Source organism: Orcinus orca, chromosome 8, assembly GCF_937001465.1.
Source record: "Orcinus orca chromosome 8, mOrcOrc1.1, whole genome shotgun sequence".
In the NCBI taxonomy this organism is placed as follows: Eukaryota; Metazoa; Chordata; class Mammalia; order Artiodactyla; family Delphinidae; genus Orcinus; species Orcinus orca.
This window is the reverse complement of record NC_064566.1, coordinates 8,890,329-8,912,774: the sequence shown is the minus strand read 5'-3', so window position 1 is coordinate 8,912,774 and position 22,446 is coordinate 8,890,329. Positions and strand designations below refer to the sequence as shown.

At 44.8% G+C, this 22,446-nt stretch overlaps 1 protein-coding gene, 1 long non-coding RNA gene and 1 pseudogene across 2 annotated transcripts; 2 read left to right on the top strand and 1 right to left on the bottom strand.

The window, feature by feature from the left end:
* Window positions 1–5,736: 5,736 nt before the first annotated feature.
* LOC125965193 (uncharacterized) lies at window positions 5,737–22,289 on the bottom strand. Its single transcript, XR_007478794.1, has 3 exons — window positions 22,157–22,289; window positions 21,228–21,457; window positions 5,737–6,241 (listed from the first exon to the last, which is right to left on the bottom strand). It is a non-coding gene; the product is annotated as an uncharacterized LOC125965193 (long non-coding RNA).
* LOC117199020 (uncharacterized) lies at window positions 7,355–7,470 on the top strand (annotated as a pseudogene).
* LOC101285569 (40S ribosomal protein S4, X isoform-like) lies at window positions 10,858–11,729 on the top strand. Its single transcript, XM_004264239.4, has one exon. It carries the CDS (start codon window positions 10,896–10,898, stop codon window positions 11,697–11,699), a length of 804 nt encoding a protein of 267 aa, XP_004264287.1. The 5' UTR covers window positions 10,858–10,895; the 3' UTR covers window positions 11,700–11,729.
* Window positions 22,290–22,446: the final 157 nt, after the last annotated feature.

Here is a 22,446-nt window from a genome sequence, read left to right as displayed (position 1 = left end):
GAGATGGGCTACAGAGGAGGAGGTCATCTACATATTGAAGGAGTGTGCTGGGGGTAAGGGAGCAGGAAGTGAGGTCCCGTGCCAGCGCCTGACCGAAGAGGTGAGGACTGTCGCGGAAGCCCTGGGGAAGAACTGTCCAGGTGAGCTGACTGTAAGTATGAGTATCCGGATCCGTCCAGGTAAAGGCGAAGAGGAAATAGGAGTCGGGATGTAGGGGGATAGTGAAAAAGGCATCTTTGAGATCCAGAACCGTAAAGTGGGTTGTGGATGGGGGGATATGGGAGAGCAAGGTGTATGGGTTTGGTACTACTGGGTGGAGAGGAATTATGGCCTCACTGATTAGTCGGAGGTCCTGAACCAGGCGATAATCCCCAGAGGCCTTGCGGACAGGTAGGATGGGGGTGTTGCAGGGAGAGTCAGTGGGGATAAGGAGTCCCTGGTTTAGGAGTCTGGTGATAATAGGTTGTAGGCCCCTAAGGTGAGTCTCAGAGATGGGAAATTGGGGCCTTGATGGAAATTTGGAGGAGTCCTTTAGGCGGATGAGGACGGGGGAATGGTGTGTTGCTATTATGGGCTTAGAAGTATCCCAAACTTGGGGATTGATTGGGTTTGGTGTGATTGGAAGAGGGGAATAGGAGGGGGAGGGTTCTAGAGACAGGCCGAGAAGAGGAAGCAGGAGTTGGGAGGAGGGGACCTTAGGGTCAAGTCTAACCAGCTGGAGGGAGGCCCCTAAGTGGAAAAGGACATCTTGGCCTAGCAAAGGAACTGGGCAGGATGGTATGACTAAGAAGGAATGAGTAAAAGGGAGTCCTTCGATATGACATGGGAGTGGACCGGTCTGGAGTGAGAAGGATGGTTTGCCATCAATACCCATGACCGAGATCTGGGAAGGAGAAACTGGCCCGGAATAAGTAGGCAGGACCGAATAGGTAGCCCCCGTGTCCACCAGAAATGAGATGGACTTACCCGCTACCTGTAGCGTTACCCTGGGCTCGGCGAGGGTGATGGGGGGTCTTCGAGTCCGGGTGCCGTCAGTCGTCAGCCAGTCCCAGCAGTTCGAGTGTTAATGCTGTTGGGTCGGCCTGCCCCCCTCGTGGAGACGCTGAGGGAGGGCCAGTCGTAGGGCAGTCACTCTTCCAGTGGCCCGTTAGCCCGCAGCTGGGACAGGGCTTAGAAGGTGGTCGGGGATTGGGACATTGGCGAGCCCAGTGGCCTTCTTTTCCGCATTTGAAGCAGGCCCCTGGTGGGGTTGCCTTTTGCGGACCCCGTGGATGCTGTGATCCATGGGAGATGGCCGTCCTTAGGGCGGCTACAAAAGCTTGGGCTTGGAGGGCCACCTTCTGGTGCGTCCGAGCCTGTCGTCTGGATTCTGCCAAATCCTCACGGCCATTATAGACTCTAAAGGCCATCTTTACCAGATCTCGAATAGGGGTCTGAGGGCCGTCTTCTGCCCGTTTTAATTTCTTTCGGATGTCCGGGGCTGATTGGGTGATAAAATGGGTGGCTAGGACCGCTGCCCCTGTCGGGGTGTCGGGATCCAGCCGGGTGTAGAGAGTTAAGGCCTCTGTAAGGCGATTGAGAAAGATAGCTGGATTTTCGTTAGCTTCTTGGGTTATCTCTTTTAGTTTTTCAAAATTGACTACCTTATGAGCAGCAGCCTGCATGCCAGCCAGGAGGCATTGGATCATGAGGTCGCGTTTACGACGGCCATCTTGGCCATCCTGATAAGTCCAGCCTGGATCGGTGCCAGGTACGGCAGTGGCTCCGACAGGCATGGAGCTGTCGGTAAGGGGAACCTGATCTGCATGGTTTCGGGCAGCAGTTTGAATTCTTTCCCTCTCGTCAGGGGCCAGAGTAGAAGATAGGATCACAAAGATATCGTGCCAGGTCAGATCGTAAGCTTGAGAAAGGTAGCGAAATTCTTTGATGTAGCGGGCAGAGTGGGCAGAAAAGGAGCCTAATTGCTTTTCTATTTGAGAGAGATCTTGGAGGGAAGAGGGAACATGAACTCTAACTAATCCTTCCGCTCCTGCTACCTCCCTCAGAGGGCAGAGGAGATTTGGTTAAGCAAGGGGCGTGGGAGGAGAAACCGTTGAGGGAGGCGGGGGAGCGGTTGGAGGGGCGAGCGGCCGGAGCGGGTTCCGGAGGAGGAGAGACCGCTTCAGGGTAGGGTGGAGGTTGGAGAGGAGCTCTGGAGGGGGGAGAGGCAAGAGATCAAAGGAAATTAGGGGCTTGGATGTAGGAGATGTCTGTTTGGCAAGAAGGATCTGGGAAGTGGAACAATCGATGCAGAGGGAAGGGCGGGAGCATAAATACGAGAAGGTCTTAACATAGGGGACCTCGGACCATTTGCCCGTCCTGCGGCAGTAATTATCTAGATCACGGAGGGTGTTAAAATCGAAAGTCCCTTCAGAATTGATTGTCTAGAGGATATTGTGGCCAGGCCACAGTAGAATAGAAAATAAGCCGTCGGCAACGGAGATCTTGGGAGAAGCCGAGGGCTGTAAAATTGGCTAGGAGACACCCCAGGGGCGTCTTAGGATCTGGTTTCGATTGTGAGGTTCCCATGACCCCCAGTCTGTCCCTGAGTGAATGGAGAGGGAGAGAGGCGTCCCTGGTCTCAGTCTCCAATTCACGGCAGGTCGGAGGGCGGTCAGGCGATTGGGACGTCACCACAATCTCCCGAGGCCCGGCGGGTCGGAGAGCGGTCAGGCAATTGGGCCGTCTCCACAGTTGCCCGAGGCCCGGAGAGAGGACGGAGGAATCCCTGACGCGGCCGCGATTAAGGACAGGGAGTCCGGTGGGCAAGGACTCTGAGGGTCGGAGGGAACAAGGGAGGGGGACTTACCCCGTTTTCTGCCGGATTGGGTGGATGAGTAGAGGTTCCCTGGTTGTCTCCTGGGGGAGGGGAGGAGCGGCCCGCGCGGTAACCCGCGGGGCTTGGTACCCCTCCCGGGTTTCAGCAAATGTAAGGAACGGCACCAAAAACGGAGGAGAGCTTAAACAACCTTTATTTGGGTACGCTCCCGGGCGAGGTTCACTGGTCCGAGAGAAAGGGGCCAGAGAAGTTGCGCCTGGGCGAGGGTTTGGGCAGAATTTATAAGGGAAGAAGGGAAAGGGGTGTGGTGAATCCGGGAGGGCGCAGGGTATTCCTTATTTGGTGGTCTTTTCGGGTATCGTGGCAATATCTGGTGCCGGTTGCATCAGTCTTGGGACCGTTAGTCCCGCCCCTCGAAAGGCGGGAAGGCTGGGCTGGGTGGAAAGTCCCCAGGTCAGTTCCTGGAACTGGGTGGTCCGGAAAGTTTCGGTCTGATGCAACCTGTGAGTCTGATTGCGTTCCCCTGCCTCGGGCCAGTTGGCCTTACACTTAATTTTTGTCAGTTTGATTACTGTGTGTCTTGGCGTGTTTCTCCTTGGGTTTATCCTGCCTGGGACTCTCTGCACTTCTTGGACTTGGGTGGCTCTTTCCTTTCCCATGTTAGGGAAGTTTTCAACTATAATCTCTTCAAATATTTTCTCGGGTCCTTTCTCTCTCCTTCTCCTTCTGGGACCCCTATAATGCGAATGTTGTTGCATTTAATGTTGTCCCAGAGGTCTTTTAGGCTGTCTTCATTTCTTTTCATTCTTTTTTCTTTATTCTGTTCTGCGGCAGTGAATTCCACCATTCTGTCTTCCAGGTCACTTATCCGTTCTTCTGCCTCAGTTATTCTGCTATTGATTCCTTCTAGTGTAGTTTTCATTTCAGTTATTGTATTGTTCATCTCTGTTTGTTTGTTCTTTAATTCTTCTAGGTCTTCTTTAAACATTTCTTGCTTCTTCTTGATCTTTGCCTCCATTCTTTTTCCGAGGTCCTGGATCATGTTCACTGTCATTATTCTGAATTGTTTTTCTGGAAGGTTGCCTATCTCCACTTCATTTAGTTGTTTTTCTGGAGTTTTATCGTGTTCCTTCATCTGGTACAGAGTCCTCTGCCTTTCCATTTTGTCTATCTTTCTGTGAATGTGGTTTTCCTTCCACAGGCTGCAGAACTGTAGTTCTTCTTGCTGGTGGATGAGGCTAAGAGGCTTGTGCAAGCTTCCTCTTGGCTACTATTTATTGTGGTGACTGTATTTAGCCTTCTGCTCCTTTCTTCTTTCTTTCTTCAGGTTGTAGATGTTCAGCAGCATTCTTGGCTTCCTTGGCTTCCCATCTATTTTACCGCTAGGAATACCATTGTTTATTATATCTACAACTGTCTCTGATGGGTCAAGGCCCCAAGGCTAACCCTCCAATCTTGCCGTTCTTATGGTAATTACAGCTTTCTGGCTTCTGGCAGTTAAGCAGTGCTTCTGTTAAACCTCTTCTGTTTTACTTGATGGGGATGGGCAAGGAGTACCATCCCCATACATCTCATGTTAAGTAGCTCAGCTCTGTGACTTCCTCTCCTCCACCATAGAGGAGAACCACCCCTGAACTTCTTAGTGATGCTGATACCCCTCAATAGATGGCCTTGGTGAATATTGTGTCCTCTGGGCCCTTTCTTGGAACACAATTCTCTGGTGGGTCTTCTGACCTCACCTAATATATCCATTCTGGCATGCCTGCTTTCTTCAGCCTCTGTATTCCTTCCTCTACCACCTACTAGGGCAAGTCAGGCATATCTGTTTCACTCAGCATAGGCCATTGCTTTCTCAAAGCTTCTACGAGCCACCATAGCAGTGATTTTGCCCCACCCACTGGAATCCTTGCCAGGGGTTGAGTCCTGGGTCCCAAGAAAGCTCCCTGAAGTCCTTGGATTCTTAACCAGTGATCATATCCCTGGTCCCCAAGTGCTTAATGGGATTGATATACTTGGACCTGGAGTAACCCCCACATTGAGTCTTTGGCCTGGGAAAGACAAAGTAGAAATCTTTGAAACTGCTGGGTCCCCGCTCCAGCGACTTTCTAACTTCCCATTCTCTCTTCAACCCATTGCACTCAGCGTTCTGTCCTGGATCCACTTGTTTTCTCAGTCTGCTAGACCAATTTATCCATGACCATGACTTCATTAACTATACATATTCCGCCATCTCCCAAACTTCATCTCAATCCAGGATCTCCTGAACTGCAGACCCTTGTATCTGACTGCCAGACGTGTTCACTGGGATGGTTCTTCAACATCTGGCTCAACTTGTCCAAAACTGAATTCATCATCTTTCTCCACAAATCTGTTCCTTCTCCAGCGTGCCCTCTTTTACTCGGTTGTCCAAGACAGACATTATCCCCACTGCCTCCATACTGTAAATGCCCTCCAGCTGAAGACTGTCAGGAACGTACTTGTATCAGAGCAGGTTGGATTTATTACTTGTTACAGGAGGAAGAACACACACCATGGGGGGGAGAGTGTTAGAAAAACTTACAGGATTTGGGCTGGCGTTAGGTGATTTGGGTGAGGGTTTAAGCTCGTGGGGCTTTACTCTGGGTGTTTTCAGGAAGTGGGATCATTTTGTTATTGGATATCTTAATAAGTCTTATCTAGAAAGAGGGGAGACTACAATGAGGCTGAATCTGTAATTGGTGAAGTAGCAGCAGTCACTCGTATTAGCCAGGATGGAGAGATGTTTGGACTTTTGTTCACGTTTTCGTTTGTGTTTAGACGTGATTATGTGAATGATCTTGTTGTGGTTTTTTTCTTCATCCACCATGACCACAGAGTAGACTTGTCTGATGTTATGTTCAACATGAGAACACCAAGGCCTAGCAGTGAGGTCCAGGCCAGCTTCTGGACATTAGCAGCTACTTTTCTCTTTCTCAGTACCCTAGTTCAAGCTCTTCACCCCTGGATTTCTGCTAGAGATTCCTAACCAGGTTGCCTGGCTCTGACTCTACCCCCTTCTAATCCATTCTCCCCAGGATAGCCAGAGTGATCTTTCCAAATAAAAAAGCTGATCTCAGCTCAGAATCCTCCTCCTTTGGTCTTAAAGTCTGTTCCTACTGTTACCAGGCCCTTTCCAGACTCTTGGACAGCAATACGGTAGAAATGAATATCGCTTCTACAAGGCTCTCAGGCAAGCAAAGCTTTTTATTAAAAGAGATAGCTTGTGCACAAGGGAGAAGGCAGGAAAAAAAAAAAAGAGCCAGCTCCCTGAGTAGAAGGGGCGAGTTGCTTTTATAACAAAAGGGAGGGTTTGTCTCATGATGAATGATAATTTCCAGAAATCATCAAAGCTCTTTGATCAGCAGCAGGTGGCCCCAGGTTGGCTGTCAGGAATAGGGAGTGCTTCTGTGAGGGGAAAGAAATGCATGAGAATTTTCTGCAAGAAAGCACAGGAACAGATAAGGTTAAAATTTATAGTTGAGCTTCTTGTCTTGTGGCAGCTAGGTTAGTGTAACAGAGATAAAGTTAATCTTTTATTCATGCGAGCCTGGTTTTTGTCTCTGGGACTCAGGCCCCCAGGGCCTTTGTTCTTTAGCTTGAAGGCCTGTTTTGCCCAAGGCCGTTCCTCGGTTCTTTTCCGAAATGGCTGTACTCTTGTCTTCCTGTCTCACTACCAACAGAGCCAGCAAGGCCCAGTTTCCCTTTTCAGTTTCAATAACACCACTCCTTCCCTCCCCGTCGCTCTACCTGACCCCTTGCTGGCATATATTCCCTGAGGTCAGAAATCTTGAATGAATAATTTATTACTTTATCCCCATCATGTATAACAAGGCATGTCACTAGAATTCATTGATTACCTGCTCTATGCTATGAAGTAAGCTCCTGAAGAGGTTGTTAGAAGAAATACTTTTGAACTATAAACAGGTTCCTCTAACAGGACTCTTTCTGGGAGGATGGCAGCTGCTCCAGGGAATTGGTCTGCCCTCTCCTGGCAGCAAGAGGCACTGCCTCTACTAGTAGAGGAGTAGGAATAAGCAAATGAGCAGTGCTCTGCAAGGAGCAGGATAGGATGTTCACCTGTAGGGCAAAAATTCAATCTGAGAACAGAATTTCCTTATTTCCTGAACCGTGGAGGAGTGTGACAGTGGGAAGCTCTCCCAGGGAAGGATTAGACTGGTTTTTGGAAGAGCCAAATATGTGGAATTTTAAAAGGAACAACTTTAAGGCTGCTTCTATGGCCTTGCGTGAAAGTTTGGGAAGCAAAGCCTGATGAGAACTTTTCTCTTTTTTAATTGAAGTGTAGTTGATTTACAATGTTGTGTCAGTTTCAGGTGTACAGCACAGTGATTCAGCTACATGTATACACACACACACCTATATATATATATACACACACACACACATATGCATAGATACATTCTTTTCAGATTTTTTCCCTTATAGGTTATTACGAAATATTGAATATAGTTTCCTGTGCTATACAGTAGGTCCTTGTTGGTTAGGGAATCTTAATTATAGGTTGTTTCTTTGGTTTTTGGCCCAAGATCAAGGTTAGTATCTGTTCTTATCATTTAACATCTCATAAATCCTCTACCTGAGGATACTTTATTTATTTTATTTTATTAAAAAATAATTTATTATATTTATTTTATTTTTGGCTAGGTTGGGTGTTCGTTGCTGTGCGCGGGCTTTCTCTAGTTGCGGCGAGCGAGGGCTACTCTTCATTGCGGTGCGTGGGCTCCTCATTGCAGTGTCTTCTTTTGTTGTGGAGCACGGGCTCTAGGCGCCCGGGCTTCAGTAGTTGTGGCTTGTGGGTTCTAGAGCGCAGGCTCAGTAGTTACGGCACATGGGCTTAGTTGCTCTGTGGCATGTGGGATCTTCCCAAACCAGGGCTCGAACCCGTGTCCCCTGTGTTGGCAGGCAGATTCTTAACCAATACACCACCAGGGAAGCCCTGAGGATACTTTATTAAGTGGAATTTTGGAACAGGGAGATGAACCAGAGGCTTGTTCCTTCCATTCCACAAATCAGTCTGCTGTCTCAGTTCCTCCATGAATGGTGTGGTTCTCCCTTTTGGGATAGATGTCAATTAAAGTGCAGACTGTTGGACTTCCCTGGTGGCACAGTGGTTAAGAATCTGCCTGCCAGTGCAAGGGACACGGGTTTGAGCCCTGGTCCAGGAAGATCCCACATGCCACGGAGCAACTAAGCCCGTGCACCGCAACTCTGAGCCTGCGCTCTAGAGCCCGTGAGCCACAACTACTGAGCCTGTGTGCAACAACTGCTGAAACCCACACGCCTAGAGACCCGTGCTTCGCAATAAGAGAAGGCACCGCAATGAGAAGCCCACGCACTGCGAAGCCCACGCACTGCAACAAAGAGTAGCCCCCTCTTGCCACAGCTAGAGAAAGGCCGCACAGCAACGAAGACCCAACACAGCCAAAAATAAATAAATAAATAAATAAATTTATTAAAAAGAAAATGCAGACTGCTGGTGTTCTGTGTATCATTTAGTTTTTGGAAAAAAATTTTAAGGTGAAACCTGCTATTTCCCCCTTTTTCTTTAACATTATAGTTTTGATGCATTTTTTCTTTTTGTGCCCTAGCTCTTTAAGATTTAGTTATAGTACTCTAGTTAGACGTTTTCTACAAATTATTTTGTCCCCTAGTGATAAACCCTTTTTAAGATTTCCAAGTTTTTACTACTTAACCAGTGCTGCAGTGAAATCCTTTGTATATTGCTTTGTGCATGTGGATGAGAGTTTCTCTGGGTTATGAATCCAGGAATGACATTTCTGGGTAATAGCTATGAGTATTTTCAATTCTACAGGCTTTTGCAAATTGCTCGCCTAGAGAGATTGTACCAGTTAATGTTGTCACTTATGCAATTTCATGTTCTTGTCATCACTTGGTTCAGTCAGATGTTTTAATATTGCCAATCTGATGGACATAAAATTATATTTTGTTGTGATTTTAATTTGCATTTTCTTGGTTACTACTAAGGTTATGTAATGTGTCAAGAGTTCACTGGCCATTCTTTTGTGTATCCAATTTTGTGAAATGACTGTTCGTAGTCTGTAAATTTTTTTTTTTCCTACCAGGTTGTTGGCCTTTTCCTTACTGGTTTTCAGTGAGTTATATGTTTTATGCAAGACTCTGTTGTTTTATTAGTTTCAGATACTATGTCTTCTCCCGTTTGTGGCTTGTCTTTTCAGTTTGTTATGGTCTCGTGATGCACAGATTTTTCTTGCAGAATTTATCAGTTCTTTTCTTAATGTTTTGTGCTTTTGTGTCTTGTTTAAGAACTCCTTCCTTACCTTGAAGTCAGAAAGATATTCTAATTTTTTTTCTGAAAATTTTAAATATTTGCTTTTCATACTTAGGTCTTTTAATCACTTGGAATATATTATTGTGTTTACTTTTAAATAATGACCTAATTTTATTTTTTTCAGCACCATTTGGTGAATAGCTATTCCTTCCTCCAGTGGTTGTAATATTATCTCTGCATATATTAAGGTTTCAAATATGCATGAGTTTCTTTTAGATTTCATATTCTGTTCTATTGGTCCGTTTGTCCATCCCTGTGGCTATAGCATGCTATTATTATTACTTTAGCATGCTATTATTATTACTTAAGAATATAACATGCTTGGTATATGGTAGGATTTGTCTTCAAAAATATTACTTTTTAAAAAAAATATCTTTACTGTTTTTGGCCCTTTTCTCTTACACGTGTTATAGAATCATAAAGTTCCCAAGAATAGATATTCAGATTTGTATTGGAATTGCAGTGGATAGACAGATTGTTCAGGGATGTCAATGAAAAAATTAACCAATAGTCAATCTAAGAAAGAACTGGAAAATTTTATTTAAGCCAACCTGAGGATTATAACCCAGGAGACAGTCTTTCAGAAAGCTCTGAGGACTATTCCTCTGTTAGAGGTCAAAGCACAGTTTTATAAGTTTTTGAGACAAAGGGTCATACATCAAAGTAACATAGTCCAACAAGGCGAGTTATGAGTTATTGTGACCCCTTACAGAATTGAGAAAGGAATGTTATCTTCTGAGGAGTTACCTTCCTGGTGCCAGGAGGAAATTGCTTTGTTTGTTTGTTTGTTGTTTCTTTTTGCAAGTAGGCATTGCTGTGTGTTCTAAGGGGATCTAGTTAACGCATAATGCAGATGCACAATGCACACTGAAAGGGCAGTGGAGTGGCTCAAACTGCTGAGAAAAACTTTATGTTAAATTTTTCTTATCTTGACTTAATTTTATTTCATCAGGGAGCATTAATTTCTTTATGACATCAAATCTTTCTATTCATGAATATGTGACACTTCTCCTTTTGGTCTTTACACTTGCTATTCCCTCACCTAGAAAACTTTCTTTTAGAAAGCTCCTTTGTTCCTTTACCTCCTTGGGTCTTTGCTCAAATGTCACCTCATCAGAGATGATTTCCTTGAATAAAGTAGTCTCCTTCTCACCCTCCTCTATCTTTTCAAAGCACTTGTAATCATTTGACATACTGTATATGGTTGAGTATTTTTTAATTGTCTTTCTTTCCCTCAGTGGAATTAAGCTTCATGAAAGCAGGGTCTCTTTCCTCGCTACCACCCCAGCTCATAGAAGAGTGCCTGGCACATACTAGGTACTCAGTGTTTTTTGTGTGAATGAGTTTCTGTAGGATATTATCTTTTCCTTCATAAAGAAGTTATCTATTTACTGTTAGATTTTTATCTTAGCTCTTAGTTTTCATTGCTAGTATATATGGCAACTTTAAAAAAAAAGACATTTTCTAGTTGTTTGCTACTGGTGTACAGAACAGAATTGGTTTTGTATATTATTTTATGTCTAGTATTTTATTGAACTCTTATTCTAATAATTTGTCTAGATTCAGTTTGATTTTTCTATACAGAATTTTATTTTCTATAAGTAAGAAAAACATTTAGGTATCAGTTTTATTCCCCAAATCAAATTTTAGTTACCTATACAAGTGTTTTGTAAATTATTGATATTACTGTTTTAAAGAAACTTGCTCCCTCTTTCCGTGCCTAGCGCAGCCATGGCTCGTGGTCCCAAGAAGCACCTGAAGCGCGTAGCAGCTCCAAAGCATTGGATGCTGGATAAACTGACTGGTGTGTTTGCTCCTCGTCCATCTACCAGTCCCCACAAGCTGAGGGAATGTCTCCCCCTAATTATTTTCCTAAGGAACAGACTTAAATATGCCCTAACAGGAGATGAAGTAAAGAAGATCTGCATGCAGCGTTTCATTAAGATTGATGGCAAGGTCCGCACTGATATAACCTACCCTGTTGGTTTTATGGATGTCATCAGCATTGACAAGACTGGAGAGAATTTTCGTCTGATCTATGACACCAAGGGTCGCTTTGCTGTTCATCGTATTACACCTGAGGAGGCCGAGTATAAGTTATGCAAAGTGAGAAAGATCTTTGTGGGGACAAAAGGAATCCCTCATCTGGTGACCCATGATGCTCGCACCATCCGCTACCCTGATCCCCTCATCAAGGTGAATGACACCATTCAGATTGATTTGGAGACTGGCAAGATTACTGATTTCATCAAATTTGACACTGGTAACCTGTGCATGGTGACTGGAGGTGCTAACCTGGGAAGAATTGGTGTGATCACTAACCGGGAGAGACATCCTGGTGCTTTTGATGGAGTTCATGTGAAAGATGCCAACGGCAATAGCTTTGCCACCCAGCTCTCCAACATTTTCGTTATTGGCAAAGGCGAAAAACCATGGATCTCTCTTCCTCGTGGAAAGGGTGTCCGCCTTACCATTGCTGAGGAGAGAGACAAGAGACTGGCGGCCAAACAGAGCAGTGGAGAAAATGATCTCTAAGTGATGTGATTGGGAAAGTCTTTGTACTTAGAAATAACGCTACATAATTAAACGCCTCTTTAGTGTTAAAAAAAAAAAAAGAAACTTGCTCTATGGTAACTCAGTTCTAATGCTGCTTTCTAATTTGAGGATGAAAAAGGACTCCCCTTTCCAAACTTGCTATAAGACCCATTTTTCTTAGACTTTTGAGTTTTAATTTTGTCTCTAGTCAGCACCTTTAACTGTACAAATTTTTTTCTTTCTTTTTTTTTTTTTGCGGTACGCGGGCCTCTCACCGTTGTGGCCTCTCCCGTTGCGGAGCACAGGCTCCGGATGCTCAGGTTCAGCGGCCATGGCTCACGTGCCCAGCCGCTCCGCGGCATGTGGGATCTTCCCGGACCGGGGCACGAACCCGCGTGCCTTGCATCGGCAGGCGGACTCTCAACCACTGCGCCACCAGGGAAGCCCAATAGTACAAATTTTTGTTTGAGATCATTTACTCTTTTCATGGAAGTGTGATAACCAGAATCTAGATTTCTGCTATTTAAAAATATCTCTCTAAATGGCTACATTTCCGTAGATATTTTGTACCTTTTCTGTTGAGTGAAATGAGTAAGAAAAAAGCTTCCTTAAATAACATTTCCAGATTTGAGTGCGAGGGTCTGTGAGAAGAATCTGCTTTAATGGCCTGTTTACTGCTAACTACCATGATGTTTTCTGCACAGAGTACTTCTGACACTTAATGTGTGGGTTTTCCACCAAGCAATTCTCCAATGCTGTGGGGACACCAACTGGATGTCCTACAATTTCATTCAGTTCTAAAACTACCTGGGGTTGCACAGACCCCACAGGTTAAGTAAGGGCTCAGTCTCACAGACTGTTCCCCACTTCACACAACAATCTCAAGTAGTGGATCTGCAAGTTACCCACACTTTTGAGTTGGCTAAAGATTAGGGGTTCCCACAACCCCCTCCTCAGGTTTGAATTTGCTATAACAGCTCATAGAACTCAGGGAAATACTTTACATACTATTATCAGTTCATTATAAAGGATATTATAAAGCATACAAATGAACAGCCAGATGAAGAGGTACATAGGGTGAGGTTCCAAGTGCAGAGTCTTATGACCCTGTGGACTTGAGGTGTGACATCTGCTTGGCAAATGGATGTGTTCATCAGCCTGGAAGCTCTCCAAACCCTGTTGATTAGGATTTGTATGGTGTTTCCATTAGATAGGCATGATCACTGGCCATTGGTGATTACTCAGGCTTCAGCTCCTCTCCCCTCTGGAGGCCAAGGGGTGGCGCTGAAAGTTCCAAACTCCTAATTACTCAGGTTCTTCTGGCAACAAGTCTTCATCCTGGAACCCACCCACCCCCACCCAGGTCACCTTGTTAACATACAAAATGACACTCTTTACTCTAGAGATTCCAAAGGTTTTAGAAGCTCTTGTTCCAGGAAAGTGGAATGAAGACCAAATTCCTTCCTTCCTTCTGTTGGCCGCACCGCATATGGGTTCTTAGTTCCCTGACTAGGGGATTGAACCCGTGCTCCCTGCAGGGGAAGTGCGGAGTCATAACCACTGGACCACCCGGGAAGTCCCAAATACATATTTCTTATATCGCAGTATCACAGCCTGGTATTGCAGCACCTCTGGGAACATGTGTTATTGGGGACTTATAATGGTTCAAAAGAAGCTGTGAAAATCAGGCTGTGGTAATCACTGATTGTAAGGAAAAAGTTTATTTCCTTTCTCAGATTGGTTACATTCTAGTTAGCATTTCATTAGTGTAACAGTTTCTATTTTGAAATAGAAAAGAGGGTTTCCCTTCTTAGTGATGTATTTTACTTTTTTTTTTTTAATTTGTCTTTAGTTTATCTGTAGTCCAAATTATTTTACAGAGAGTTGTTGAAATTAACCACTTTAGGTCCAGAGTGAGTGGTTATTTCAAATTCAGGTTTCTGTTATATTCCATACTTGTCCCTAAATGTCTACTTCTCAACACTATATACCCCCTTTTCACCTTACTGAATATAAAATTTTTTTTGAAAAATGTAGTCAGGCATCTATTTCCCTGCATGGAGCCCTAAGAGGATTTTTCCTATAATTGACCCAAAAGGGAGCACAGGTAGGAGCAGGGGCAGATGTGGGTGGAGCTATTCAAATACCGAGTCACTTGCCTTGAGGGAATGAAGGAAGAGTTTATGTTCAGGAAGTGCATATTGAAATCTAAGATCCCAACGTCTCATTATGTGTCTTTAGGATTGTATTTTTGGAAAGCTCTGGTAACATTTAGCCATTTTGAATGCCTGTGAAAATCAAAAGTGCTTGAGAGCTTCGTTTATTAATACATTTGCTTATGCAAATATATTAATACATTGTCTTATATTAAATACAAATATATTTATTTGTGTAAATACATTTATAAGACAGGATTTGAAATACCGAATGCAGGATCAAGAACTGGCACATTTTGGGGCTTCCCTGGTGGCGCAGTGGTTGAGAGTCCGCCTGCCGATGCAGGGGACACGGGTTCGTGCCCCAGTCCGGGAAGATCCCACATGCCGCAGAGCTGCTGGGCCCGTGAGCCATGGCCGCGGAGCCTGCGCGTCCGGAGCCTGTGCTCTGCAACGGGAGAGGCCACAACAGTGAAAGGCCCGCGTACCGCAAAAAAAAAAAAAAAAAAAAAGAACTGGCACATTTTAAGTCTGGATGGAGACTTGGAACCATTTCCAACTTGTTTAGAGAACTGTGTGATAGCAGGCAGGAGAAGTTTCTGTTTTTCTTTAAGTGGAGATACTGTGATTATATTAACCAGGCTACAGAGTTTATACCAGCATCTAGCTGGACAAGGAGGATAGGGAGATGTAAGAGCTAAGAAAATTGCCCAAGTGCTTCTGGCCTAGAAAACTGGAAGAATGCCAGTGTCACTCACTGAACTGTGATATTGAGCAGGGGGATTGAGGAGGAGAGGCTATAGGGGATTGTGGGAATGGCAAGATAAGATTAATTTTGAATAAGTAGAAATATAGAACTAACTAAAGATGAACAAAGATTTGGGGGTCCTTTAGTAGATTTGAGAATAAATGGGGTCCTTGAGGGACTGAGGACGTGTACAGCGTTTTACTATTACCAGTTTATTATAAAGGATACAACTCAGGAACAGCCAAATCGAAGAATGCAAGGAGTGGGGGTGTTTGTGCCGCCTCACCCGCACCCTGATGTGTTCACCAACTCGGAAACTGTGAACCCTATCATTTAGGGGTTTTTAATGGAGGTTTCATTATGTAGGTATGAGTGATTAAATCATTGCCATTGGTGATTAACTCAGTCTCTAACCCCTCTCCCCTTCCCAGAGGTTGGGGGGTGGGACTGAAAGTTCCAACCTTCCAATCATGACTTTCTGATAACCAGCCCCCATCTTCAAGCTTTCTAGAAGTCCACCAAGAGTGGCCTCATTAAAACAAAAGACATTCCTATCACCCACGAGATTCTAAGGGAGTTAGGAGCTCTCTGTCAGGAACTAGGGACAAAGACCGAATATATATATGTATTTTAATTGTGTTACAGTTACCCATGTGGAAAAAAAATGAGATAGGCTCTCTACCTTATGCCATAAGTAAACATAAACTAAAGATTGATTAAGGATTGCAATGTCAAAAATAAAACCTTCCTTTTTTTGTGTAGAAAATATAGATGAGTATCTTTCAGGCCTTGAAGTAAGGAAAGATTTAAAAAATAGGACATTAAAGTCCATCGGCAGATGAATGGATAAAGAAGATGTGGCACATATATACAATAGAATATTACTCAGCCATAAAAAGAAACAAAATTGAGTTATTTTTAGTGAGGTGGCTGGACCTAGAATCTGTCATACAGAGTGAAGTAAGTCAGAAAGAGAAAAACAAATACCGTATGCTAACACATATATATGGAATCTAAAAAAAAAAAAAAATGGTTCTGAAGAACCTAGGGGGAGGACAGGAATAAAGACACAGATGTAGAGAATGGACTTAAGAACAAGGGGAGGGGGCAAGCTGGGATGAAGTGAGAGTGTGGCATTGATATATATACACTACCAAATGTAATATAGCTAGTAGGAAGCAGCCGCATAGCACAGGGAGATCAGCTCGGTGCTTTGTGACCACCTAGAGGGGTGGGATAGGGAGGGTGGGAGGGAGATGCAAGAGGGAGAGGATATGGGGATATAAGTATACTTATAGCTGATTCACTTGGTTATACAGCAGAAACTAACACAACAATGTAAAGCAAATTTACTTCAATAAAGATGTTGAAAAAAAAAATAGGACACTAAAAACCCCCAAAACCAGAGTATACAAGAAAAGACTGATATATATATATATATATATATATATATAAAGAAAAAAATTTTTTTGGCTGTGCCGCGTATCTTGTGGGGTCTTAGTTCCTTGACTAGGGATTGCACTCACGCCGTCAGCAGTGAAAGTGCAGAGTCCTAACCACTGGACTGCCAGGGAATTCCCAAGACTGATATACATGTATATATTTAATAATATATAAATATATAACTGATATATATATTTAATATATACATATATATATTAAATAATACAGGCCCTTTATTTATTTGCTTTTTTAATATTTTATTTATTTATTTATTTGGCTGCTCCGGGTCTTAGTTGTGGCATGTGGGATCTTTTAGTTGCGGCATGCGGGATCTTTAGTTGCGGCATGTGGGATCTTTAGTTGTGGCATGTGGGATCTTTTAGTTGTGGCCTGCGGGATCTTTAGTTGCAGCATGCAGGATCTTTAGTTGTGGCACGCAGGATCTAGTTCACTGAGCAGGGATCGAACCTGGGCCCCTTGCATTGGGAATGTGGAGTCTTAACCACTGGATCACCAGGGAAGTCCCGAGACTGATATATATATTTTTAAAATTTATTTTATTTTATTGATTTATTTTTGGCTGTGTTGGGTCTTCGTTGCTACACACGGGCTTTCTCTGGTTGTGGTGAGTGGGGGCTACTCTTCGTTGCGGTGCAGGGGCTTCTCATTGTAGTGGCCTCTCTTGTTGTGGAGCACGGGCTCTAGGTGTGTGGGCTTTGGTAGTTGTGTCTTGTGGGCTCAGCAGTTGTGGCTCGCAGGCTCTAGAGTGCAGGCTCAGTAGTTGTGGCGCACAAACTTAGTTGCTTCGTGGCATGTGGGATCTTCTGGGACCAGGGCTCGAACCCGTGTCCCCTGCATTGGCAGGCAGATTACCGAGACTGATATATTTTTGATGGATAACTATTGTTCATCAAAGGACACCTGAGGGACTTCCGTGGTGGCGCAGTGGTTAAGAATCTGCCTGCAATGAAGGGGATACGGTTTGAGCCCTGGTCCCGGAACATCCCACATGCTGCGGAGCAACTAAGCCCGGGCAACACAGCTACTGAACCTGCGCTCTGGAGACCGCGAGCCACAACTACTGAGCCCACGTTTCACAACTACTGAAGCCCGCGTGCCTAGAGCCTGTGCTCTGCAATAGGGGAAGCCACCCAATGAGAAGCCCGCGCACCGCAACGAAGAGTAGCCCCCGCTCACCGCAACTAGAGAAAGCCCGTGTGCAGCAACGAAGACCCAACACAGCCAATAAACAAATAAATTTATTAAAAAAAAAAAAAAAAGACACCTGAGTGCCCATATCTTGATTTCTAATACCATTCTCCAATAAAAGGGACCAGGGCTCCTTGGAGAAATGGCTGATTCTAGGGCTGGGGCCCTAGAGAATATACAAGATGAACCTGGAGCATCTTGCAGTGCCAGAAAGCAGAGTAGTGTTACAAAAGGGGCAGGGGGGGGAAGGGGGAATGTATTAAAAGGACACAGTGGCCAGACTGAAAGAGCTCACAGTGGCCAAAGCTGGAATAATTTGAGCAGCAAAGCAATATAGTGTTGGATTCTAACCCAAAGTATAAAATAAGTATCCAAGAATACATACATATGTTGACTTATACTGATATAAATAAATGAATAGATAAATAAATAAATAAGGGAAAAGAGACAAATCTTCCATACAGAAAAATCCCAAATAATTTATGAAGATACTCCCAGCTCTGGGAGGCAGAGCTTAACCTCATACCTCTTGAGTGTGGCTACACTTAGTGACTTTCTTCCAAAGAATGTGATGATAGAAAGTTTTGAGGAGCAGTGGAGATGGGGAAGATGACAATACCCAACAGTATTGTGTGACTAGAACTGCAGAAGGAGCTGACGTTGGAGTACTTTGGTGATCATTTAAGGAATCATTTAATCTCTTATTACCAATTAGCCTTTTGATGAGATCAGTATTCTGTCTCTGATCAGTTGAATATCTTTTGTTTTTAAAGTTGAGATTTATTTTTTTTTAAAGTTGAATTTGTTTTTTTGTTTGTTTTTTGGCTGCGTTGGGTCTTTGTTGCTGCGTGTGGGCTTTCTCTAGTTGCAGCGGGCGGGGGCTACTCTTTGTTGCGGTGCACGGGCTTCTCAATTTGGTGGCTTCTCTTGTTGTGGAGCACAGGCTCTAGGAGCGCGGGCTTCAGTAGTCGTGGCTCGTGGGCTCTAGAGCGCAGGCTCAGTAGTTGTGGTGCCGGGCTTAGTTGCTCCACGGCATGTGGGATCTTCCTGGACCACGGCTGGAACCCGTGTCCCCTGCATTGTCAGGCAGATTCTTAACCACTGTGCCACCAGTGGTTAAGAAACTGATCAGGGAAGTCCTGATCAATTGAATATATGATGTCATCTATCCAAGGGTAATATGTTAAAAGTACTTCTCTAACTCTTCCATAACTTGATCTGCTGAATCTCTGGTGTTTCTCTTTTAATACTTGGTTGCATTAGAGAGAATGGCTTGCTGCAGTGTTATTCATTTGTCCATTGTGAGTATGAGATACTTTTCAGATGTTTTCATTTCTCTTCTTCTAAGAGAAGGCTTTGGTTGGCGTTTCCTTTACTCTTTCTGGCTTTTATCCCCCCTCACGTTCCTCACCCTTCACTAAGACAGCTCTGACAGTTCTCTTCAGCAGCCAGTGCCCCTTCTGCAGGATTTGTAGTAAAGTAATATTTCAACATCGCTTCTTCTAATAACAGCGGCCAAGTGGGCCCCTGTGGTTGGGGTCAGCCTCCTCCTCTGCTTTCATCTCAGCTGCACTTTGGCTTCCAAATGCTTGGTTCCTTAACTTCAGCCGTCATCCATTTTTCAAATGGCTAAACTCAAGGCTGATGGGTAGTTTAGAGGCAGAGCCTGAATGCTTTTTTTCTGGGTGTTTTGGAATTATGCCTTCAGCTTTGGCAGCGTTGCCGTGTCTGTTGGACAGTCTCCTAAGTTTCTAACTATCCTCCCATCTTTGCTCTGTCTTTGGAATTCTTTTTTTTACACACTGAGGGGAAAAAACTTCCATATCTTTTGGCTAAGATCAAGTAATCCTCACTTGTTGGGAAACAGGTGACATGAATTTTTTCAACAGGGGATTAGAAAGGAACTTTCTCTGTGCACTTGGCCCTCTGAACTTCAGGGCCCCACCCCCATCTTCTGAGTGAGTGTAAAGTCCTGAAGGCTTGTGGCCTCATTATTTCGTCCTTATTGGCCTCTGGACTCTTGAACTGCTTTTTTCTTTGCTTTGTCCCAGCCTTTTCTTGAAGGCTAAATTCTTCTTGAACACATTATATACTTTGAATTCTATAGTAAATACTAAGTTTTATATTTAGCAACATGCATTGTAGGATCTGAGGATCTCGAGTCACCTTCAGTCCTCTTCTCTGCAGTCTTGCCCTGTTGCTTTTCTGTCCTCTCCTTCACCCAGATTTATTCTTTGTTTTATTTGATTGAACAGTTACAAGTTTTGGTTTGTTTTCCTACATAAACAGCTTCATCTTGATACCATACAGTGTTGTTTAAATTCCTTTTCACTTTTATCCCTTTACCTTCACATGCTACTTTTGTTTTTGCATTTTATTATTTATTTATTTTGCGGTACGCGGGCCTCTCACTGTTGTGGCCTCTCCCGTTGCAGAGCACAGGCTCCGGACGCGCAGGCTCAGCGGCCATGGCTCACGGGCCCAGCCGCTCCGCGGCATGTGGGATCTTCCCGGACCGGGGCACGAACCCGCGTCCTCTGCATCGACAGGCGGACTCAACCACTGCGCCACCAGGGAAGCCCTGCATTTTATTTTTTTAATTAAAAATTTTTAATACAATTTTAAAGGTTACTTTCCATTTCAGCTATTAAAAAATATTGGCTATATTCCCCATGTCGTATAGTACATCCTGGAGCCAATCTTATACCCAGTAGTTTGTATCTCCTGCTCCCTCACCCCTATATTGCCCCTCCCCGCCACTGGTAACCACGTTTGTTTTCTCTATCTGTGAGTCTGCTTCTTTTTTGTTGTATAATATTTACTAGTTTGTTGTACATTTTAGATTCCACATATAAGTGACATCATACAGTATTTTTCTTTTTCTGACTTATTTCATGTAGCATAATGCCCTCCAAGTTCCTTCCACATTGCTGCAAATGGCAAAATTTCCTTCTTTCTTATGGCTGAGTAGTATTCCATTATGTGTGTATACATGTATATGTGTGTATATATGTATATATCACATCTTCTTTATCCATTTATCTGTTGATGACACTTAGGTTGCCTCCATATCTTTGCAATTGTAAATAATGCTGCTATGAACACTGAGGTGCACATTTCTTTTCAAATACATGCTACTTCTGTTGAATTATTTCTAAGAAGGGAGCAATTTGGGTTTGATTGATAATAGTTCATCCACTCGTTTACCAAACACTTACAAAGTGCCTACTGTGTGCTACCCCTGAGCAGGCACGTCCATGAACAAATAGCACAAGGCCCCTGCCACTCGTCTTGAAGCGCCGACACTCAGACAAGGAAATGTAATGAACAAATGAGACGTGAATTGTAGAAGAGAGAGGTGCACAGTGGATGGAAAGTAATCCTTTCGGGGGAGTTGAGAAAAGCTATCATTTGAGCTAGGTCTGGAAGGAATTGGAGCTTATGAGGCAGGGTGGCAGAACAGGAAGGGCAGAACACAGAGGGAATGGCATGTACAAAGATGCAGAGGCCTGACAAAGCTGGGTGTGTTGTGGGACTAACGGGTGTTTGAAGGCTGATGTTGCTGGAGGGTGGTCCCTGTGGCAGGTGTGGTGGGTGATAAACTTGGGAAGGTAAGTTGTTAGCTTATTTACCGCATGCAGGAGGGATTTGTTTCATCTTTCTGGAGCCATGGGAGGCTGTGAGTAAGATACTATGTGTATGTATGGGGGTGTTATGTTGGACTATCTCAAGGAGAGTGTCTGACCCCACAGTTCTTAACTTTGAGCTTTCATGCTGGTGATAAAGTCTGTTCACAGCCCCTGGTTGGCATGCCCAGGGCACCCTGGACTCCTTATCATCATTGAGCACAGGTCTGAACTCCAACCTCTACCCGCTTGCCTGGGGTGAGGGATGGGGATGGGCTCTGGTACGAAGAAGGAAGGGGAATGGCACGGGATGAGCCTTTTCACTCTCTTGGCTCTCCTTTGGTACCTTTTCTATTTCTTCAGATCTTGGCTTCTGCTTTCTTCCAAATACACAGCTATCTTGGCTTCCAGCCCAGGTGGGAGAGGGAGAAAGAACTTATTTCCTTCAGCGCCTCTCTGAAAATAACCCAGCTGGCAGTGCGCAGGAACAAGAAGTTCCTGAGAGTGTTGGCACCTCATGGTGTTGATGTCCGGCAGTCCCTGCTGTGAATTGTCTCATTCTCAATCCAAGGACCTCTGTGGGGAGAAGTTGGGTGGTTTTCAAGGCCTCTGCAGTACCAGCTGCCTCCAAGGCCTAGCATAGTGAAGGGGTAAGGGAGGTAAGGGAACCATGGCACCGTGGGGAGATTGGGCTAATGTGTGGGAGGCCCTGCAAGGAGGGGAAGATTCTGGCCATGGCAATCTTCTGATCTGGTGTAAGGAGAAGGTGGGGGCCTCTAACTGAGGCCCAGCCCCAGAATGTTGTCAGCCCCGAGGCTGTCCATCCATCTCTTTTGGATGTCAGGTTCCTAGCTGCCCGACATCCTGGGGCCAGAAAGTGGGGGTGGGGTAGGGTAAGATGGGGAGTGTCAGCAACTGTGCTGTCCAAACAGATTTATCATAAAATATCATGGGGAAGGCTAGATTAGGGTTAATTCACTAAAGTTAATAAAGCACAGTACTGTAGTGGGCACTCAGTAAATAGTTGCCGCATGATGAATTAATTGAACTAAATTCAAGATATCTTGAAAGAGTGGGAGTAGCCCTGCGGGGAATCGGAGGTCTAGCGCCAAGTCCCAGAGGCCTGAGAAGACAAGGTCTGGTGGGGGAAAGGGCTGAGTTGAGTTTGATTGGCTCTGAGAGTACAAGTGGCCATGCGAAGTTGGGAAGACCAGGCGGTGGCCTGAGCCCTGGGCCAGGGGCAAATGGAGGGTGGTGTCCAGGGAAGTCACAAACCTTCGGTGTGGGCAAAGAAGGGCCTCGGGACGCCCCCGCAGTTCTGGATATCCCCTTTGGCCCACTTTCCGGCAGCGCGAGGGACCAGCGGGGACCTGAGGCAGGACAAAGCACAGACCCCGCCCACCTAAAGGTGGCTCCGTGCTCAGCCTTCTTTGTGTCCGAACCTTAGGGCTAGACTGTTCGAGGTGAGGAATTCGACCACACGGCCGTCGGAAGCGAGTTCCCAATATTATTCCCTCGGCCGCCGCCCACCCTTTCAGTCCCTGGAAGAGCAATCCAGGATGTTC